An 18,241-nucleotide genomic window follows, 5' to 3' on the forward strand; every position below is an offset into this window, starting at 1 on the left:
GTCCTCCAGACCTCGCCCTTCCTCACTCTCCCCTTTAGTCCTCCACACCCCACCCCTCCTCACTCTCCCTTTTGTCCACCTGGCTCACCCTCACTCTCCCCTTTAGTTCTCCAAACCCCGCCCCTCTTCACTCTCCCCTTTAGTCCTCCAGACCCCATCCCTCTTTACACTCACCTTTAGTCCTCCACACCCCACTCCTCTTCACTCTTCCCTTTAGTCCTCCAGACAACACCCCTCTTTCCTCCTCACTCTCCCTTTTAGTCCTACAAACCCCTCCTCACCAAACCCCTGTTTAGCCCTCCAGACCCTGCCCCTCCTCACTTTCCCCTTTTGTCCTCCAGACTCTGCCTCTCCTTAGTCCTTGTTTAGTCCTCCAAACCTCTCCTCATTTTTCCCTTTAGTCCTCCAGACCCAACCTCTCCTTCCCCCTCACTCTCCCCTTTAGTCCTCCAGACCCTGTTCCTCCTCGTCCCTCACTCTCCCCTTTAGTCCTCCAGACCCACCCTTACTCTGCCTCTAAGTCCTCCAGACTCCATTTTCCCCTTTAGTCTTCCAGACCCCGCCCCTCCTCACTCTCCCCTTTAGTCCTCTAAACCCCGCCCCTCCTCACTCTCCCCTTTTGTCCTCGCTTTGTCTCGCCTTTAGTCCTCCAGACTCCAGCCCTCTTCACTCTCCCATTTAGTCCTCCAGACCTCGCACCGCCTCACTCTTCCCTTTAGTCCTCAAAACCTCTCTTCACTCTCCCCTTTAGTCCTCCAGGTACTGCCCAGTGTAGCAGCTCTATTTAAAATGCGGTTATGGGCGGAGTTTAGATGTTTAGTCCCGTTTTAAGACCAAATAAAGACAATTGACACGTCACCAGGTGTTTTTGAGGATCAGATTTCTGTTTCTGTGATTGTAAAAACACCAAAAATCAGATCTAATCATTGGTTTATCTGATTATTTAAGTGATCATTTTATTTTCACAGCACATATTTCCCACTCACCTGCGCAGTTTGTCGGTGAACTTGTCCAGCTCCTCCTGGGCTCTCCGCAGCTCCGTCTCCAGGTAAACCTTTGTGGAGTCAAACTCGTTCTGCAGCAGCTCCAGTTTGTGAGTGGTGTAGGACAGACGCTTCCGCAGATCCTCCTTCTGCTCCAGCAACGAACTGTACACAGAGACAAAAATAAATAAGATCAATACCGTCTACAGCGCAGGGATGTAAAAGTGCGTATGACGGGTTTTGGTGATTCACTTTCACACACTTTGGTCCATACATTTGTGTTATGAGACGATTTACTTGAAGCAAAACACAGTTGCAGCTATTAGGGGTGTAAAGGTACATGCAGTGTTGGAGAGTAACAGATTACATGTACTGGAGATACGTAATCAAGAGTGCAAATTATGAGTAACTGTATTCGGTTACAGTTACTGTTTCAGTGAGAGGTAATTGGATTACAGTTACATGATTGAAATAAATGGATTACAAGGAGGTATTTTCATGTTTTCACATTTTGGGTTATTCCGTTTTTTGTTTTGTTTTGTTTGGTAATTTCACTTATTGCCGGACACTAAACCAGGTCTAAACCAGGACTAAACCAGGTCTAAACCAGGTCTAAAACCAGGTCTAAACCCAGGTCTAAACCAGGACTAAAACCAGGTCTAAACCAGGTCTAAAACCAGGTCTAAACTCGGTCTAAACCAGGACTAAACCAGGAATAAACCAGGACTAAAGCCAGGTCTAAACCAGATCTAAAACCAGGTCTAAACCCAGGTCCAAACCAGGTCTAAAACCAGGTCTAAACCAGATCTAAACCCAAGTCCAAACCAGTTCTAAACCTGGTCTAAACCAGGTCTAAACTCGGTCTAAACCAGGACTAAACCAGGAATAAACCAGGACTAAAGCAGGATTAAAGCCAGGTCTCAACCAGGTTTAAACCAGGTCTAAATTAGGTCTAAACCACGACTAAAGCCAGGACTAAACCAGGACGAAACCAGGACTAAAACCAGGTCTAAACCAGGACTAAAACCAGGACTAAAACCAGGTCTAAACCAGGACTAAAACCAGGTCTAAACCAGGACTAAAACCAGGTCTAAACCAGGACTAAAACCAGGTCTAAACTAGATATAAACCAGGATTTAACAGGACTAAATCATGCCACGTGGACCGTGTCTCCTCCTCTTCTACCAATAATATTTTTAATTTGGTTCAGTAAAATCTGGGCTTTTTATTTTCTTTTATCAGACAAAACATCTTATGTGAAGATTTCCTCGTCTTTGCTTCTCTACAGCAAATCAAGTAATCCAAAGTATTCAGATTACATTACTCACGTTAAGTAATTTAATGGATTACATTACAAACTACATTTTGGGGTATGTAATCTGTAATCTGTAGGGGAATACATTTTAAAAGTGACCTTCCCAACACTGGGTACATGTATCTGTGCCGAACCGTTTCAGTATGGGACGTTTGGTTCAGTGTGCCGCTGTGCACAGGTGAATTTGTGTGTGTTTACATTCCACCACTACATGTTCAGCTACACGGAAGACTCGGCTCTTTAATATTCACGAGGGAACTTGTTCGTGATTGGGGTGTCAGTGTTTCCCGCAGCGCTTTATAGTTAGGGCAACAATTGCCCCCCGCCTTGACTACGTCCCTCTGAACCACGTGAGTCCTCGCAAAACCACGATCGTCGCGCCGTGGTCCTCACTTTTTCGTCTCGCCGGCAGTAAAGCTTCATTTTCTTTTCATCTTTGGACAGTTTTGTTTACTGTTTACAAGGAATTTATTTTTTTTATAATATTTCAAACATTTGTTGCTGATTTGAGACTATTTTATTTAACTTATTAGTATTACCGAGCAGCACTTTGCATTGATTTTATTTTCCCGTTGGTTTGTAGTGGTTATAATAATTACAAAAATAATTAAAAAAGGGGGGATGAGGGGAAAAAAGTGAGATTTGAGATTGTAATAAATAGTAAAAGATGATGAAGGGAAATGATGATGGTGAAAATATTAAGTATAGGGACTAAAAATGTTTATTGTACAACTACACTGCTTTTGTTTTGTTTAACTCAATTTGTGTTGGCGTGTGTTGTTGTTGTTTTGCATTTGGTGTGTGTGCTGCTCTATGTTTTTGTGTATTGTTTTTATGTTGATTACTGTATTTTGTTAAATTTTGTTAGTTGTCTTTAATAAAAAAAAAAAAAAGTCGGTTTAATAAAAACACAAATAAACAAACAAAGCAAATGGTTTTATATTTTGTTCCCATACTGCACCGAAAATGAACCAAACCGTGACCTCAAAACCGTGATTTTTGTTTACCGTTATTCTCCTCCCGGCGATGTTTACGTAGAAGTAACGACTTAAAGGTTACAACAGTCCATTTCTCGTTAACGTGGGCCCTTTAAAAGTGTGTGTACAGATTGTAGTCCAAGCAATATGATAAATTCCCGCACACACAAACGCTACAAATGATTAGGTCCTGCCATAGAATGTAATCATATTTTTTTTCCCCGCAGTACAAACTTTAATCCCACCTTTAGTAAATTGCTTGGACCCCACGCAGTCGGCCTGTGCACCAGTCTGCACCGGGAGCCAATGAACTCTAATCCATCACGAGAATGGACTCTGAGAGCTCACGTTTACGCTCTCACCTCCCCGTACGTGAACGCACCGTCATCACTATTTTTAGCCACCGTACTGTAAACGCTTTAGTTTAACCTTCAATCACGTCTCGGGCTGAGTGGATTGTGGGAGACATGGAGAAAAATTTCAAGAGTTTATGTAGCCGGTAGTTAAAGGTTGTATGGAGGATTTTTTTTTGTTTCAAATTGTCAATGATAGCATTATAGAGGTGCAGTAGCCTTGTAATTATGATGACAAAAAAAAGAGAATAAAAATTCATCAACTCTGGACGTGGTGGGGCTAAACATTTGCCAATAGATAACGACACTGCCTCGTTATCTGTTAGTTGACAGGCTGTCAATCAAACTCCCTACGTTTCTAGCGTAACTGACTTGCCTGCGCCGCCGGTACGTGGTTTACGTTCGCCTGTCACACAGTCCACAGACGCAAGACGCACAGACGCTGTTTACTCCACCAACGCAACAGTTCTTAGCGGCTTTTTTTTACCTATATCTTCCTCACAGTTCGCACAAAGTTTGTTGCAATGACAGACAAGAATCCAGGAGCAGTTCGCCGCAAAAGAAAGTCCGTTTTTGAGGTCGCTGAAAGAAGAAGACAAGGGGAAAAGCAGCGAAGCCAAACTAAGGTGATTCTTGTAGATTCATTCCAGCGATGGCGCGACTGAAGCAGACGAAGGGTCTAAAGACTGACGCACTGGTCCACAAATTACTCCTGGACAGGAAACTTCTGCTTATTATGAAAACGTACTTTATTTCCAAGAGCTAGACAAACGTTTTTCAGGACACGAATGCGATATCCTATGTCTGAAAACGTAATTTTCAAGGCAAAGAAAGAGTCCGCTTGCTGCTGCGTGTTGTAGCTAGTTCATTCGCACTGAATCTCCGCGCACCCTTCTCTGCACCCCTTTCCTGCTCCTGTCCCCGCTGCCCGATCCGCTCTTCCCCCCGCTCCTCACTTCTCCGTCTTGCCTAACCAACACTGTAGTTAGTTGTTTACAAGTCATGTGCACCGGCTGTAAACAAACCTGTTTCTGGCGTAAGGAGGAGGAGGGAGGAGGCGTTTCTACGTAGGAGCTGTAGGGGAGGGGGGGTGGTTTCACGCATGCGCAACATTTGAAAAAGGACAAACAGTCGCTGGATTTCTTGTTCCTTGGAAAATCCTCTATACAACCTTTAAGGCTGTGAAAATATATGAATTCTGTGTGTTTTTCAAAATAAAATCAAAAATGAGAAAACGAAAAAACATCTATTTTCTTTATTATTTGTCTCCAAAATCAAAATGAAAAAAAAAGGAAAATGATTTGTTTTTTCAGTTTTTGATTTTGTGTTTAAATGAATAATGGAAAAAAAACAAAACAGATAACTCAACCAGGTCTGAACCAGGTCTAAACCAGGACTGAGTGTTCGGATGGGCCCAGAGGTGCACCCACGTAGACCGTCGGGTGAATAAGACTGAAACCAGGACCAGACTGAGACCAGCCTGGGACTGAGACCGGGACCAGACCGGGAATGATACTGGGACCAGACCGGGATTGAGAGTGGGATTGAGAGCGGGACCAGACCAAAATTTTAAACCGGGATCAGACTGGGATTGAGACCAGAACCAGATCAGGACTGGGACTGAGACCGGGACTGAGACTGGGACTGAGACCGGGACCAGACCGGGACTGAGACTGGGACTGAGACCAGGATTGAGAGCGGGACTGAGACAGGGACCAGACCGGGACCAGACCAGAATTGAAACGAGGATCAAACTAGGGTTGAGATCAGGACCAGACCAGGACTGAGGCTGGGACTGAGACCGGGACCAGACCGGGACTGAGACCAGGACTGAGACCGGTTTAGTCCTGGTTTAGTCCTGCTTCAGTCATCCATTATCCATTTTTTCAATTATTCATTTAAACACAAAACACAAAAACTGAAAAAAAACAAACTAATCATTATCTAATTTTTGGTTTTGGAGACAAATAATGAAAAAAAAATGTTTTTTTCATTTTCTTACTTTTGGTTTTATTTTGAAAAACAAATGGACGAATGATACACAGATTTAGAACAGCTGGATATATAGTTTAAAAGATTCCAGTGAAGGTCTATGGAGTTTCGAAACACAGTGGAGCATTTCCTGTGTTTCTGAGTGTTTTCCGTTGGAGAGAAGATTATTATGTAAGTAAATATGTAAAGTTGTCAAGTTTGTGTGTTAAATGTGTGACAAGGAAACATTGATAAGTGTCTCGAGAGGAAGTGATTTTCTGGAGTGAAAGAACTGAATGATGATTTTGATGATCATTTTTAAAGGGACAGTCTGGAAATTTCGGACATAGGACCTCATTTCCTAGTGATCCAGAGTGTTGGAGACGTGTGGAGACACTTTTTAAAATATTCCATCCAGTCCTTGTATTTGCAGAGGTCACTGGTGCTAGACTAGTGCATGTCAACGGCCATAGTTATCCTGCCGCTAAAAACAGTCTTACCCACTCCACAAAACACCCGAAACAAATCTATTATTACACCAGACTGTCCATGTGAATGTGTCGATAGAATAATCTTAGAAGTAAAACCAACCTTGCATTTGAAGGATTTATTTCTGAGCAGCAGCAGTGAGTTGTACTTCTTGATAGAAAACATGGCAGCGGCGGACTGATATATGAGAAAATAGTCCCTCAACATGCGACGATTCATGCGATGTAAGGTTAGTTTTATTTCAAACATTATTCTATCAACACAGACATTTACATCGACAGTTTGGCGTAATAACAGATTTGCTTTGGGCATTTTGTGGAGTGGGTAAGACTGTTTTTAGTGGCAGGATAACTATGGCCTATAAACTAAACTAAAAAAAACTTAAATATAACAGATCAGAAAACAATGTAATATGGGCCCTTTAAAATCTAATACTAGAGCTTCAGCTTAAGTTCAGAAATGCTGAACCCTCTCGATTGACAATTATCTCGTATTTGGGGTTGAATAATGCCACCACTTTTGGAAAATACTGAAAAAAAATTATAGATATATATTTCGAAAAGACGCTGATCTTCATGAGAGATTTTGTTTCATGTGGATAGGCCCGGTAATTACAGCGATATGAACCATAAACCAGGTCAGCAAATCTGCAAACTGACAGCTAGAAAAAGCGAGGTGGTTATGGATCGTTTTTTAAAATGTTATGAAATGTTGGACTAATTAATATGTAAAAAATGAAGAGTGTGGGAAGCTCGCTGGTGGGTTTGTTCACACTTTGGATGAAACATTTCCCGTGTTAATAAAATACTGGCGCTGTCAATTATTCCAACGGGCCAAACAACAAAAACAACTAAATGAAAGGTCTTAAAAACGTCCAAAACAGATCTAGTTGATTTTAAACAGTTTGCAGTGGTCCAAAGTTAATCCTCATGTACCTTACACGCGTAAAGAACTTTGTAATTATTCACCAAGATAGGTTGTAAACAAACTCTCAGAGACTAGAGCTGAGTTTTTTTTAATAAAATACTGTAGTTATGTATACATTTACACCCCAATTTTAGCGTTGCTGCACTGGCTTCTAGTTCGTTTTAGAATTGATTTTAAGATTTTATTGTTTGTGTTTAAAGCTTTGAATAGACTGGCCCCACAGTAGAGGTCTGTGCGGGACATAATTTTCAGTCCTGTTCCCGCCTACTCCCACACTGTGCGGTCCCGCTCCTGCCCGTAAAGTATTGTAATTTTCAGTCCTGCTCCCGCCCACATCTGCATTATTTTGTCCCGCTCCTGCCTGCAAGTCCTGCAAGATGGTGACACTATTAAGCTCTATCAAAAATGGAGACGTGGAAAGGAACTGTCTAAAACAATGGTCCCCAACCTTTTTTGAGCCACGGACCAAATATTTTGAGGACTTGAGGGAGTTGGGGTGAGGCTGCGTTTGAGAGGAGGAGGCGTGGTGGGGGGGGTCCAGCGGCATGGTTAAGTCCTGGCTAAATCCTGTTTTAGACCTGTTTTTAGACCTGGTTTAGTTGTGGTTTAGACCTAGTTTAATTTTGGTTTAGTACTGCAGCCCGCGTGACGTATGGCAGGGGGGAATGGTCCACGCGTTGTATAGGAGGGGTCCACACGACGTATGGGATGGTCCATGCAGCGTACGGGAGGGTCTGCGCGGTGTAGGGGAGGACGGGACGGCCAAATAGCCCATGAAGCATATGAGACGGGGGTTCGCACTTTCGGGACCACACCCACTTTAGTTCTCATCCCACCCACCTGCTCCCGCATTGTGCAGTCCCACTCCTGCCTGCACCCGCAGTGAGTTTTCAAAACGTGTCTCCCGCCGCACTGTTTTATGTTGGGTCAGGGCTCTACCCCACAGTACGTCTTAGATCGCATCCAGATTTACATCCCTACACGAGCTCTGAAGTCTGAGGCACCAGCTCCAGCTCATGGTACATAAACAAGACTTAAAACCAGGGGACAGGTCCTTCTCTGTGGCTGACCCCAAACTCTGGAACGCTCTGCCCCCCCCACATCCCAACAGCCCCACAGTGGTGAGTTTTAAATCTCGTCTTAAGACCCACTTTTATTCTCTGGCTTTTCTCTGATTGGTTAATCCACCTGTCAATCGCTGCCTCTGAAATCAGGGAGACAGGATACAGCTCCAAATCCACTCGTCTTTGTAAAGTTTTATCAAAGCGTGTGGTTCTGGCTGGACATGTAAGCGAAGACAACTCTAAAGAAAACTCAGAAGAACACTTCTTAGTACACTTATTTTTGTCTCAGCCTTGCCGGATCCTCCATCTCTCAGTTGATTTGTGTAGCGGGTGGTACCACAGGTCTGCTCACCATGAAGTCTGGAGGAGTACTGACGGCTTCCGCATTTTTATAAACCAATTCCCATAAACACTGCCAATACGCCATTATATGGAAGCTATAAGTTAGAAACACGTTCATTTTTGTGGTCATGGGAACACGTCAAATATGTCTGCATATGTTAATATGCATTGGTGGTAAGTTTGATATAAGACACACACAGGTTCAAAACACGTTACTCATAAATCATGGGTACACTACACATTTTCTCGCTGAGTAACTTACAATTAACATGTGTGAATGTGTGTCAACGATCACATAACTTATGCAGGACGTATAAGCACACGGTGACATGCAAAATTTTCAGCATGCTCAAGATTTTTTGTTGACCTTGCCGTAAGTCAACGTATGCCAGTGCAGAATCCTGCACAGATCCATTTTTAGAGACCCGCATTCGAACATACTGTATATCAAAGTTAAACCCCCACCCACCCGTGCCTGTGATAAATTAAAAGCATTCTAATTGAAGCATCCATCAAAATACAAACTGAAAAGTTATGACTTTAAAAGTTATAATCATGAAATGAAATTAAACGGTTACGCTTTCTTCAGTACGAATACAAATTCACAGACGGGACTCAACAGTCATCACGTCACAGGCTTCATTTACTGAGCAGAAGAAACATGTTTGTGCCCCACACGCCATGGACTAAACTCGGACTAAACCTGGACTAAATCAGAACTCACCCAGGACTAACCTAGGACTGATTCCAGGACTGAACCAGGAGGAGTAAACCAGGACTGAACCAGGACTCACTGTTGGGACAGACTCGGAGGTGCGCCCGCGTAGACCGTCGGGTGACCACGGGCGCAAGGACCAGCACAGGGCTCCAAGCCCCATAGCTGTCGCCATGGGGCTTGGAGCCCTGTGCTGCTCCACGGGCATGGGGTTCTCTCTCTTTCTTAAGTCCAAGATTAGTCCTGGTGTAGTCCTGATTTAATCTTGACCTGCTCGTGTGTAATTCCGACCCTACCCAACTATTTTCCCGTACCCGTCGGTCGACCAAGGGCAGAACTCTGTGCCAGTGTGCTCCAGCGTGCTCATAACTTATGCAAAATTGACATATAACTTATTTGACGTACACCAGAGTATTTGCCAAATTTTTCATACGTCGGCATACGCTGGCTAAATCACCAAGGTGTGACAGCCCCTTAAAGCTCACGAGAGTAAAATTTGTGTACTTCAGGAGCTTTAAGTACAAATTCTGGCCGCTCTTCCAACTTCTGATTGTAGTTATTTCTTCACTTCTCTCATCTAGTCTCTTCCATTCTTTTTGTGAACACCCACAACAATAAGCAGCTCTCTCCGCATCTGCACAATGACTCAGTGTCTCTGCTGACCGGACACCATTACCACACTACATTACCCAGCTGCCCCGGTCCTCTCACCCCTACCTGTCCATCAGCGGCAGGTACTGTCTCGGGAATACAGGTGTTTGCTGTTGACTGTTCGTCGTAAAGTGTTTCAAGGGATTCAAAAAAAAAAAAAAAAAAAAAAACTAAAATAAAAAAGTACATTAGCGCTGGGTCCCCGGAGTGTGAATAGGCTGAGTCACATTCTGAAAGCTTTTATGGCAGGTGAGAGGAGAGGTCCCGGCGGAGGAGGAGAGGAGGAAGAGAGGAGGAGGAGAGGAGGGGGGGTCCCGGAAGGATGTAAGGACACGATGGGATGAGTGGTGTGTAAAAGCGAGATGAATGGTAAGATTATGATGGTACATTTGTGTATTAAAGCTGCATTACTCTGTTTTCAAATCGCTAAATGGATCAGTACAGTCCGGCCAGAGCCTCACACTTTCATAAAAGTTTACAAAGATGAGAGGATTTGGAGCTGTATCCTGTCTCCTTGATTTCAGATGGAACGACTGACAGGTGGATTAAATAATAAGAGAGAAAAACAAACAAACATGGTGGGTTTACACGTAATATACTAGGGGTGTAACGATATTGGCGATACCACGATATCGTTGTGGTCTCGTCACAATATTAAACTTAAGGCAAAAATAAGAATAGCACAGTAAACTACATGAACCATAATCCTTTGCGGCTGCGTCATTGGCCAGTGTGCCCGTTGTGGACGCATCAGTGGCTTTTAAGTCTGAGGTCTAGAAGCATTTTTGAGACGGAGCTCTGGAGCACGTCTCGTTCTTTCCGAAACAAATTGCACGTCTGTGGTTTGACAAGCGCTAAACTTCTACAGTATAAAAGATGCACCAATATTTCTTAAAAATGTTGGGTAGTGAGTAGGGGTGTGCAAAAATATCAGAATATCGATATATCGTATCGTTTAATGTGATGATACAGTATCGATATCGTGGGCTGCTGTATCAATATTTCACCAAGAGTATTTTTAGGTGTGTTTTACTAAATTATTTTGTTACAGTGCTACAGTTTTGTTGCTTGTGGAGTGAAAGGAAACTCATTTATGCGACACATTTGACATTTTTACTGTTTTGAGGATTAAAATGTTTGTGTTTCATATGAACTTTGCACAAGAAGTAATTTAACAAAGCCTTTAAGTATCACAGCCACGATTTAGCCTTCATTTTTATTGAACCGTATCGAATTGATTTGAAATAAATCATATCGAATCGAAAGTGCACTGTATCGAGATATGTATCGTATCGTGGCCTGTGTATCGAGGTATGTATCGTATCGGCAACTCCTTAATGATACCCAGCCCTAGTAGTGAGGAGTACTGTGGTGTTTTTGGCGACTTTTGGCATTTGTTTCATTTTCGATGGCATCTACAAGTGGAAAAAAAGCGATCCATGGTTTGGGATCACTTTGATCTAATTCCACCTAACAAGGTAACACCTATTTTCTTATTTACAGCTGCTATTTATGTTGCTCTTTACATATTATTTTAAATCATCATTATTATTGTGTTGCTCTGCACACAAGTATTGTCTTACACTAACAATACTTCATCATGGGTTGTGTGCTGGTTTGCAATGGTTAAATTTGTCCACTAGAGGTCAGTGTTTCTCCAAGGCCTCAGACATGTCGAACCATTTGAGACAATATTGCGACCGAGGTGTCAATGCTCCACGAGGCTCCATTCGCAAATCAAAAATTTTTGGTTTGTCGTGACAAGAAACGAGAAAGAAGAAAAGGTGATGGACAAACAACAGACAGTATGCAAACACTGACAATGCACCGTGCGATTCACCTCGGGAAATACCAGCGACATGAGAAGTCACATGATAAGCCGACGCGCCAAAAATTTTCAAAAATGTGTTCAGAAAATCAAGTCGGGACAAAAAACTATACCTGAAGCATTTAGAACAGCACTCATGAAATAACGAACTACATCACAGAATATAAAGTAAGTGATTTGCATCCATTTTCCACGTTGGACGGTGTTTGGTTTAAAAGTTTAGTGACTAAACTAGCGCCGAAATATAAAATATCATCACATTTAAGTTAGTTTTTTTAATTTCTTACGAGGATGACTCAAATATACATTGAGTAATAATGTGTTTAATGCAGCTTTGAGCACATTTGTTTACGTTTTACAGACACAAAACTTAAAACCACATGGCTCATTTGCATAGCTTGTCCTTGTGCGCTGATGCGGTTCAGCTTCTGTTGTACTTACTCCACCAGGCTCCTGATGACAGTTTTATTAGAATTGTTTATTTATTACTTGAATTTTGCACTTCAACTTCAAAGGCTTTGCAAGTTGTTCAAAATGTCATTGATAGGAATATGACAATAAATGTTGTACCAAATGATGGTCAAAGCATTTTATAATGTCAGTCTTGTTATTGTGTATAATATCGTGAGCCTCCCCACCATATTGTGAGCTTTCCCACGATATCGCAATGAAAAAAATAAAACATAAGGACTGAGAAACAGCGTGGACTTTCTCAGAATCAACAATCAAAGCACCAAACTATTATTTAACTCTGGTAAAAGTATTATACAGTACTGTTCTGACTTTTCTCACAAACCCTTGAGCACATTGTTAATCAGCCTCTTCACGTAGATTCTTTTTCACTCACGTGTTTGGCTTTAGAAGAGCTTTTTTAGATAGAGAAGTGAAAATGGGACAGATCGATAAAGCACAGACAGTCTTAGTGCTGCCTGGGGCTTTTGTTTCCAGGTTTATGATGAAGATATTTTATTGATAGACGCAGACGGTACAGCTCCATTGTCGTGTCTTTGGGTTGAAATACATTAACTTTTCATAAGGTTAAGAAGTTAAAGAATAATACCGTATTTTTTGGACTATAAGGTGCACCGGACTATAAGACGCAATATCAATAATACCACACACCAGATTATAAGGCACATTAAGAGAAAAAAACGGACGACACTTGAGACTGATCCTTAGTCCAGGCGTCCACGATCCATCGGCAGATCGTGGTGTAATTCGCCCGACGTTGCCTCCCTGTCTTGGTGAATGTGAATTATGAATATGAATGCGGGTGGATCATTTAAGTTTGTTTTTTTATTTCTTACAAGGACGACTCAAATATACATTGAGTAATAATGTGTTTAATGCAGCTTTGTGCACATTTGTTTACATTTTACAGAAACAAAACTTAATGTCACATGGCTAATTTGCATAAACTATAAGCTGCTCCTTGTGCGCTGATGCCATCAGTTTCTGTCGGACTAACCCTGTGAGACTCCTGACTACAGTCGCCGTAATGCTCTGATATTCCATCAAGTGGTGCGGCTTCATAGTTTACCAAAGTCGTACTAAAACATTTTGACAGATTTTTGAGCGCCGTGAACCACATAAAATTGGTTCAAGGGCAGCACAACCAGAATTAATACATAAGGCGCACAGGATTATGAGGCGCACTGCTGATTTTTGAGAAAATTAAAGAATTTTAAGTGCGCCTTATAGTTCGAAAAATACGGTAAGTTAGTTTAAAAGTGACAAATATCAATTAATTTGTTCAATTCAATTTTGGAAACTGTTAAAAAGATTTGAAGATCTTTGACGTTGTTTCGTCGACGTCACAAAACTGGAAAATGTTTGGAAACATGTGGATGACGACTTCCTTTGGGCTCTGTTGGCGATAGCAACTGACAAAATCTGGGAAAACTGAGAAAATGACCTGATCTAGATTCTTTTTTTCCTTTTATAAATTTACTATTAATTTGTGTATTATAATTTGTCAGACTTAGTAAAAATCATTGTAGCTTTTCATTATGTTCGGTTTGTAAGTGACATGTAAAACGTGAACTTGTGGTTGTTCGATGGAGCTAACTACTGCCAAATGTACTGTGTGAAGTTTGTAAAATGCCTTCTTTTTTCTGTATGTTTCAGTTATAAAAATATAATTCCAAGAGTCTGCCATAAAAGCAAAAAAAAAAAAAAACTACGCCTTGTGTTTTCTTTATTAGTTTTTGTCCTGGAGTGTGGCTTTTACAGTTGACTCTCTCCTCACATATTTGTTTTTCTTAGAGCAGCTGGCACCTTTTATGCATTATAATGTATTATTGTTTGATGTATAATTTCAGAGGTTGTTTGGGGCGAAATAATAAAAAGCTACAATGGATAAGCTGAACTAAATGATCACATAACCAGACTCACACTGTATAAAAAGACACAAAGGAAATGATAAGTAAATGTAGTAAAAAATATGGTCAATATCGCCAAACATTAAAGAACCAACATTACGATATTTTCTGATCTATGTTATAAAGTTTGTTTCCTCATCACAAACGAACCTGGAGTTGTGTTTTGATTCATTTACATATATTTAACTCACAAACGCTGCATATTTATAGCTTGATTCATCAGCCGGTTTCACTTTGTGGAAACCGTCTGACCTCGCAGCATTAGGATTCGTTCGCTCGACGGTAAGTGGGTACTTTTTTTTATTTAACCAATCGCTGATATTTGGTCGTGACGTATGTAATGCTCCAAATCCTGTAGGAAGAAGGGCTATAACGTCTTTCCCCTTGATAAAATTCATCAAACATTCTCTTTGTTCCAGCTTTAAATCCTCGATCTCGGGAATCGTCGCCAACACAGAATGTCTGCCTTCGTCTACATCAAGGCATGTCCAAAATGCGGCCCTCAGACAAATTTTTCTTGGCCCTCAGGCTTCCAGGCAAATTGGCCCAAATTGCCTTGCATCAATTAAAATGAACTTTTTACTGCAAGTTTTTTTGAAAATCTACCTTAATAAAGCTAATATTTAATATTTAGTGTGTAATTTTAAGGATCTTAGCATGAATAAAACTAATGGCTCATTCTAACGTGTTAAACATGCACATATTTAAATTATTCTCTGTACCGAGCACCAGTCTATGGCCCTCTGCTTCATCTGTGTTTAGAAATGTGGCCCTTGATGAAAAAAGTTTGGACACGCCTGGTCTACATCCATCTCGACCGCTTTGTCTAAAAAGGGACACAGACAGGTGCTTGCGTTTGACGTCATGTCTTCACAACTCTTCTCTGATTGGCTGGTGCGCGGTCTACAGCATCCGGGGTTCTTGAAAATCGTCTAGTGTATTCCGATTCCTGACCTAGTCGCTGGAGAGAAATGAAATTGAGCGGAGGCACTAGGTGACGCCGGCCTGACTAGTATATTAAGGCTTCTTCTCTCAAACTGAAAACACTCAGGAAATGCTCCACTCTATTTTTTAACTCCATACACCTTCACTAAAATCATTGGATGAATTCAGCTCTAAAATTGCCAATTTCTACTGAACTAAAGGAGCTGTTAAAGGTTGTATGGAGGATTTTTTTTGTTTCAAATTGTCAATGATAGCATTATAGAGATGCAGTAGCCTTGTAATTATGATGACCAAAAAAAAGAGAATAAAAATTCATCAACTCTGGACGTGGTGGGGCTAAACATTTGCCAATAGATAACGACACTGCCTCGTTATCTGTGAGCTGACAGGCTGTCAATCAAACTCCCTACGTTTCTAGCATAACTGACTTGCCTGCGCGCTGCCGTTACGTGGTTTACGTACGCCTGTCACGCAGTCCACAGACGCAAGACGCACAGACGCAAGACGCACAGGCGCTGTTTACTCCACCAACGCAACAGTTCTTAGCGGCTTTTTTTGACCTACATCTTCCTCGCAGTTCGCACAAAGTTTGTTGCAATGGCGACAAGAATCCAGGAGCAGTTAGCCCCAAAAGAAAGTCCGTTTTTGAGATTGCTGAAAGAAGAAGACAAGGGGAAAAGCAGCGAAGCCAAACTAAGGTGATTCTTATAGATTCATTCCAGTGATGGCGCGACTGAAGCAGACGCAGGGTCTAAAGACTGACGCACTGGTCCACAAATTACTCCTGGACAGGAAACTTCTGCTTATTATGAAAACGTACTTTATTTCCAAGAGCTAGTCAAATGTTTTTCAGGACACGAAAGTGATATCCCATGTCTGAAAACGTAATTTTCAAGGCAAAGAAAGAGTCCGCTTGCTGCTGCGTGTTGTAGCTAGTTCATTCGCACTGAATCCCCGCGCACCCTTCTCTGCACCCCTTTCCTGCTCCTCTCCCCGCTGCCCGTTCCGCTCTTCCCCCTGCTCCTCACTTCTCCACCTTGCCTAACCAACACTGTAGTTAGTTGTTTACAAGTCATGTGCAGCTCACCGGCTGTAAACAAACCTGTTTCTGGTGTAAGGAGGAGGTGGGAGGAGGCGTTTCTACGTAGGAGCTGTAGGGGAGGGGGGGTGGTTTCACGCATGCGCAACATTTGAAAAAGGACAAACAGTCGCTGGATTTCTCGTTCCTTGGAAAATCCTCTATACAACCTTTAACTTGAAAACGACCACTTCATGACATCAGAAGACGGAACAGAGCATTTTGAGCTTTGGAGATGTAGACCAACTAATTGTGTGAATGAAACAAAACAAAACTCCAGGTCTGTTTTTGAATCGATAACAAGATTATAACATGACTTAAAGCTCACAAGAATCTGTTGTTGTGTAATATGAGACCTTTAAAGCGACACTGAGAGGTGTCATGTTACCTGCATCATTCAATTAGAATATTCTCCATGGGAATAGATACATTTTTAGTCATGCTGCGGGACATTATAGCTGACGGAAAGACAGAAAAGGCCCCTACAGGCAGCAGTGGACATGAATAATTGAAAAAGACACAAACACTAGCATGCTGTAATGAACACAATTTAAAGACAGCAATGACTTCATGATTTTAAAACTGTGCAGGAGGCCTCCAGCTTTCCCCCTGTGACGTCACAATCCAGGAAGAATTTAAATGTGATTTCTCACATATGTATAAAATTTTAGTTATGGATGAGGTTTAAAAGCTTAAAACATTTCTTAATATGTGTTTTTAAGCATTTGGTGTTACCTGAAGTTGTGTTTTATTTCATTCACACATGTTTGAGTAATCCTTTATTATTAGTCAGTCTACATCTCCAAAGCTCAAAATGCTCCGTTCCACCTTCTGACGTCATGAAGAGGTAGTTTAAGTTAATAGCTCCTTTTACCTTTAGTTCAGTAGAGATTTACTATTCCAGAGCTGAAATTATCCAAATGCTGAGGTGAACTCCACCTTCACTTTTTCCATTACCACATGACATCCCAAGGGGGAACCGAGCATTTTCCTTACGAGAGAAGAAATAAATACGCAGAGTTTGTGACTTAAACATGTGTGAATGAAACAAAACACAACTCCAGGTCTGTTTGTGATGAGAAAACAACATTATAACAGATCAGAAACACATCAGATACACTTTAAACTCGAACACTGTGGAGATGATGGACGTAGCGGCGTAATGTCACACACACACACACACATTCACATATGGCCGTGATGATGATCGGTGGACGACGGTTCGATTCCCTTACCTCTTCTTGGGATGCTTGCCACCATTGCGCGACACTTTTAAGGCCGTTTTGCCAATGTAAATCTTTTTCATGGTTGGCCTGTGTTGCTTGCCTCTCATGTGTTAAAGGTGAGGGGGGCGTGCATGTGCGTAAATGTCCAGCAGGGGGCAGGCTAACAGCGGCCGCACCCAACACTCACACGGCTAGTCCCAGAGCAGAGCCTGAGCAAACACAAGAAAGACAAAATATTCCACCGGGGTTAATATACGAGAGAAGATCCATCGCACTGGGGCTGTTAGAGTATTAGAGTTTTCATCGAGACACAATGAACACATTAGTAAACATTGGCAGAAAGCTTTAAGACCGAAAACAAAAAATGGATTTAAACAGCACATTTTCAGGAGCCTGTGATTAATAAACCTTTTTCACAATGGCCGGAAGTGCCAGTGTATGTTTAAGAAACTTCCAGTTAATGCTTTTCTACGGCAAAATAAAGTGTAAATGTCTCATATTTTTGACCAGCTTCATAAATCTGCCTATCACCAAATCTTCAACCAACAAGGTCGACAAAGGATAAAACATTTTTTATAGAGAATTTATCCACAACTATCAAGGTAAGAAAGATGAAAAGTTAAAGGCGAACAACGACTAGAATTCGCAAACTACTCCAGAGCAACACTAATGTTATGGTCCTAGAGATGTCTCGCATTTGAACTGCACAAATCCATTTATCTTTGCTTATATCTACAACATTAGTTTTGCTCAGTAGTTCACTAAGACTATTAATACTTTCAGGAAGAATGTGTTGTTTTCTTACACATTTAATGTTTAGAAAGACAAATAACACGTGTCAATTTCTGCAAATAATGTGATGCATGATTTATCGATTTTCTACAACACAAAAATGCGTTAACATCATTGGCCAAACACAAAACACATACAGACAAGTTTGTTTTTTTTTCGATCGGCCAGTCCAAGTTGGTCCAATGACATTTCAACGTCTCACGA

General features: G+C 41.6%; 1 protein-coding gene across 1 annotated transcript in view; it reads right to left on the reverse strand.

Annotated features, from left to right (window-relative positions):
* The window catches only part of LOC110162756 (brain-enriched guanylate kinase-associated protein-like), a 50,837-nt gene extending 33,485 nt beyond the window's left edge, over nucleotides 1–17,352 (reverse strand). Inside the window, 2 exon segments of the mRNA XM_055149497.1 lie at nucleotides 987–1,148; nucleotides 17,255–17,352. Of these exon segments, the coding sequence (XP_055005472.1) occupies nucleotides 987–1,148; nucleotides 17,255–17,352 (260 nt within the window).
* Between the last annotated feature and the right edge of the window lie 889 nt (nucleotides 17,353–18,241).

The sequence above is a fragment of the Boleophthalmus pectinirostris genome, unplaced genomic scaffold, assembly GCF_026225935.1.
Source record: "Boleophthalmus pectinirostris isolate CB_2022bp ecotype Guang Dong unplaced genomic scaffold, ASM2622593v1 HiC_scaffold_13, whole genome shotgun sequence".
Taxonomy (NCBI): domain Eukaryota; kingdom Metazoa; phylum Chordata; class Actinopteri; order Gobiiformes; family Gobiidae; genus Boleophthalmus; species Boleophthalmus pectinirostris.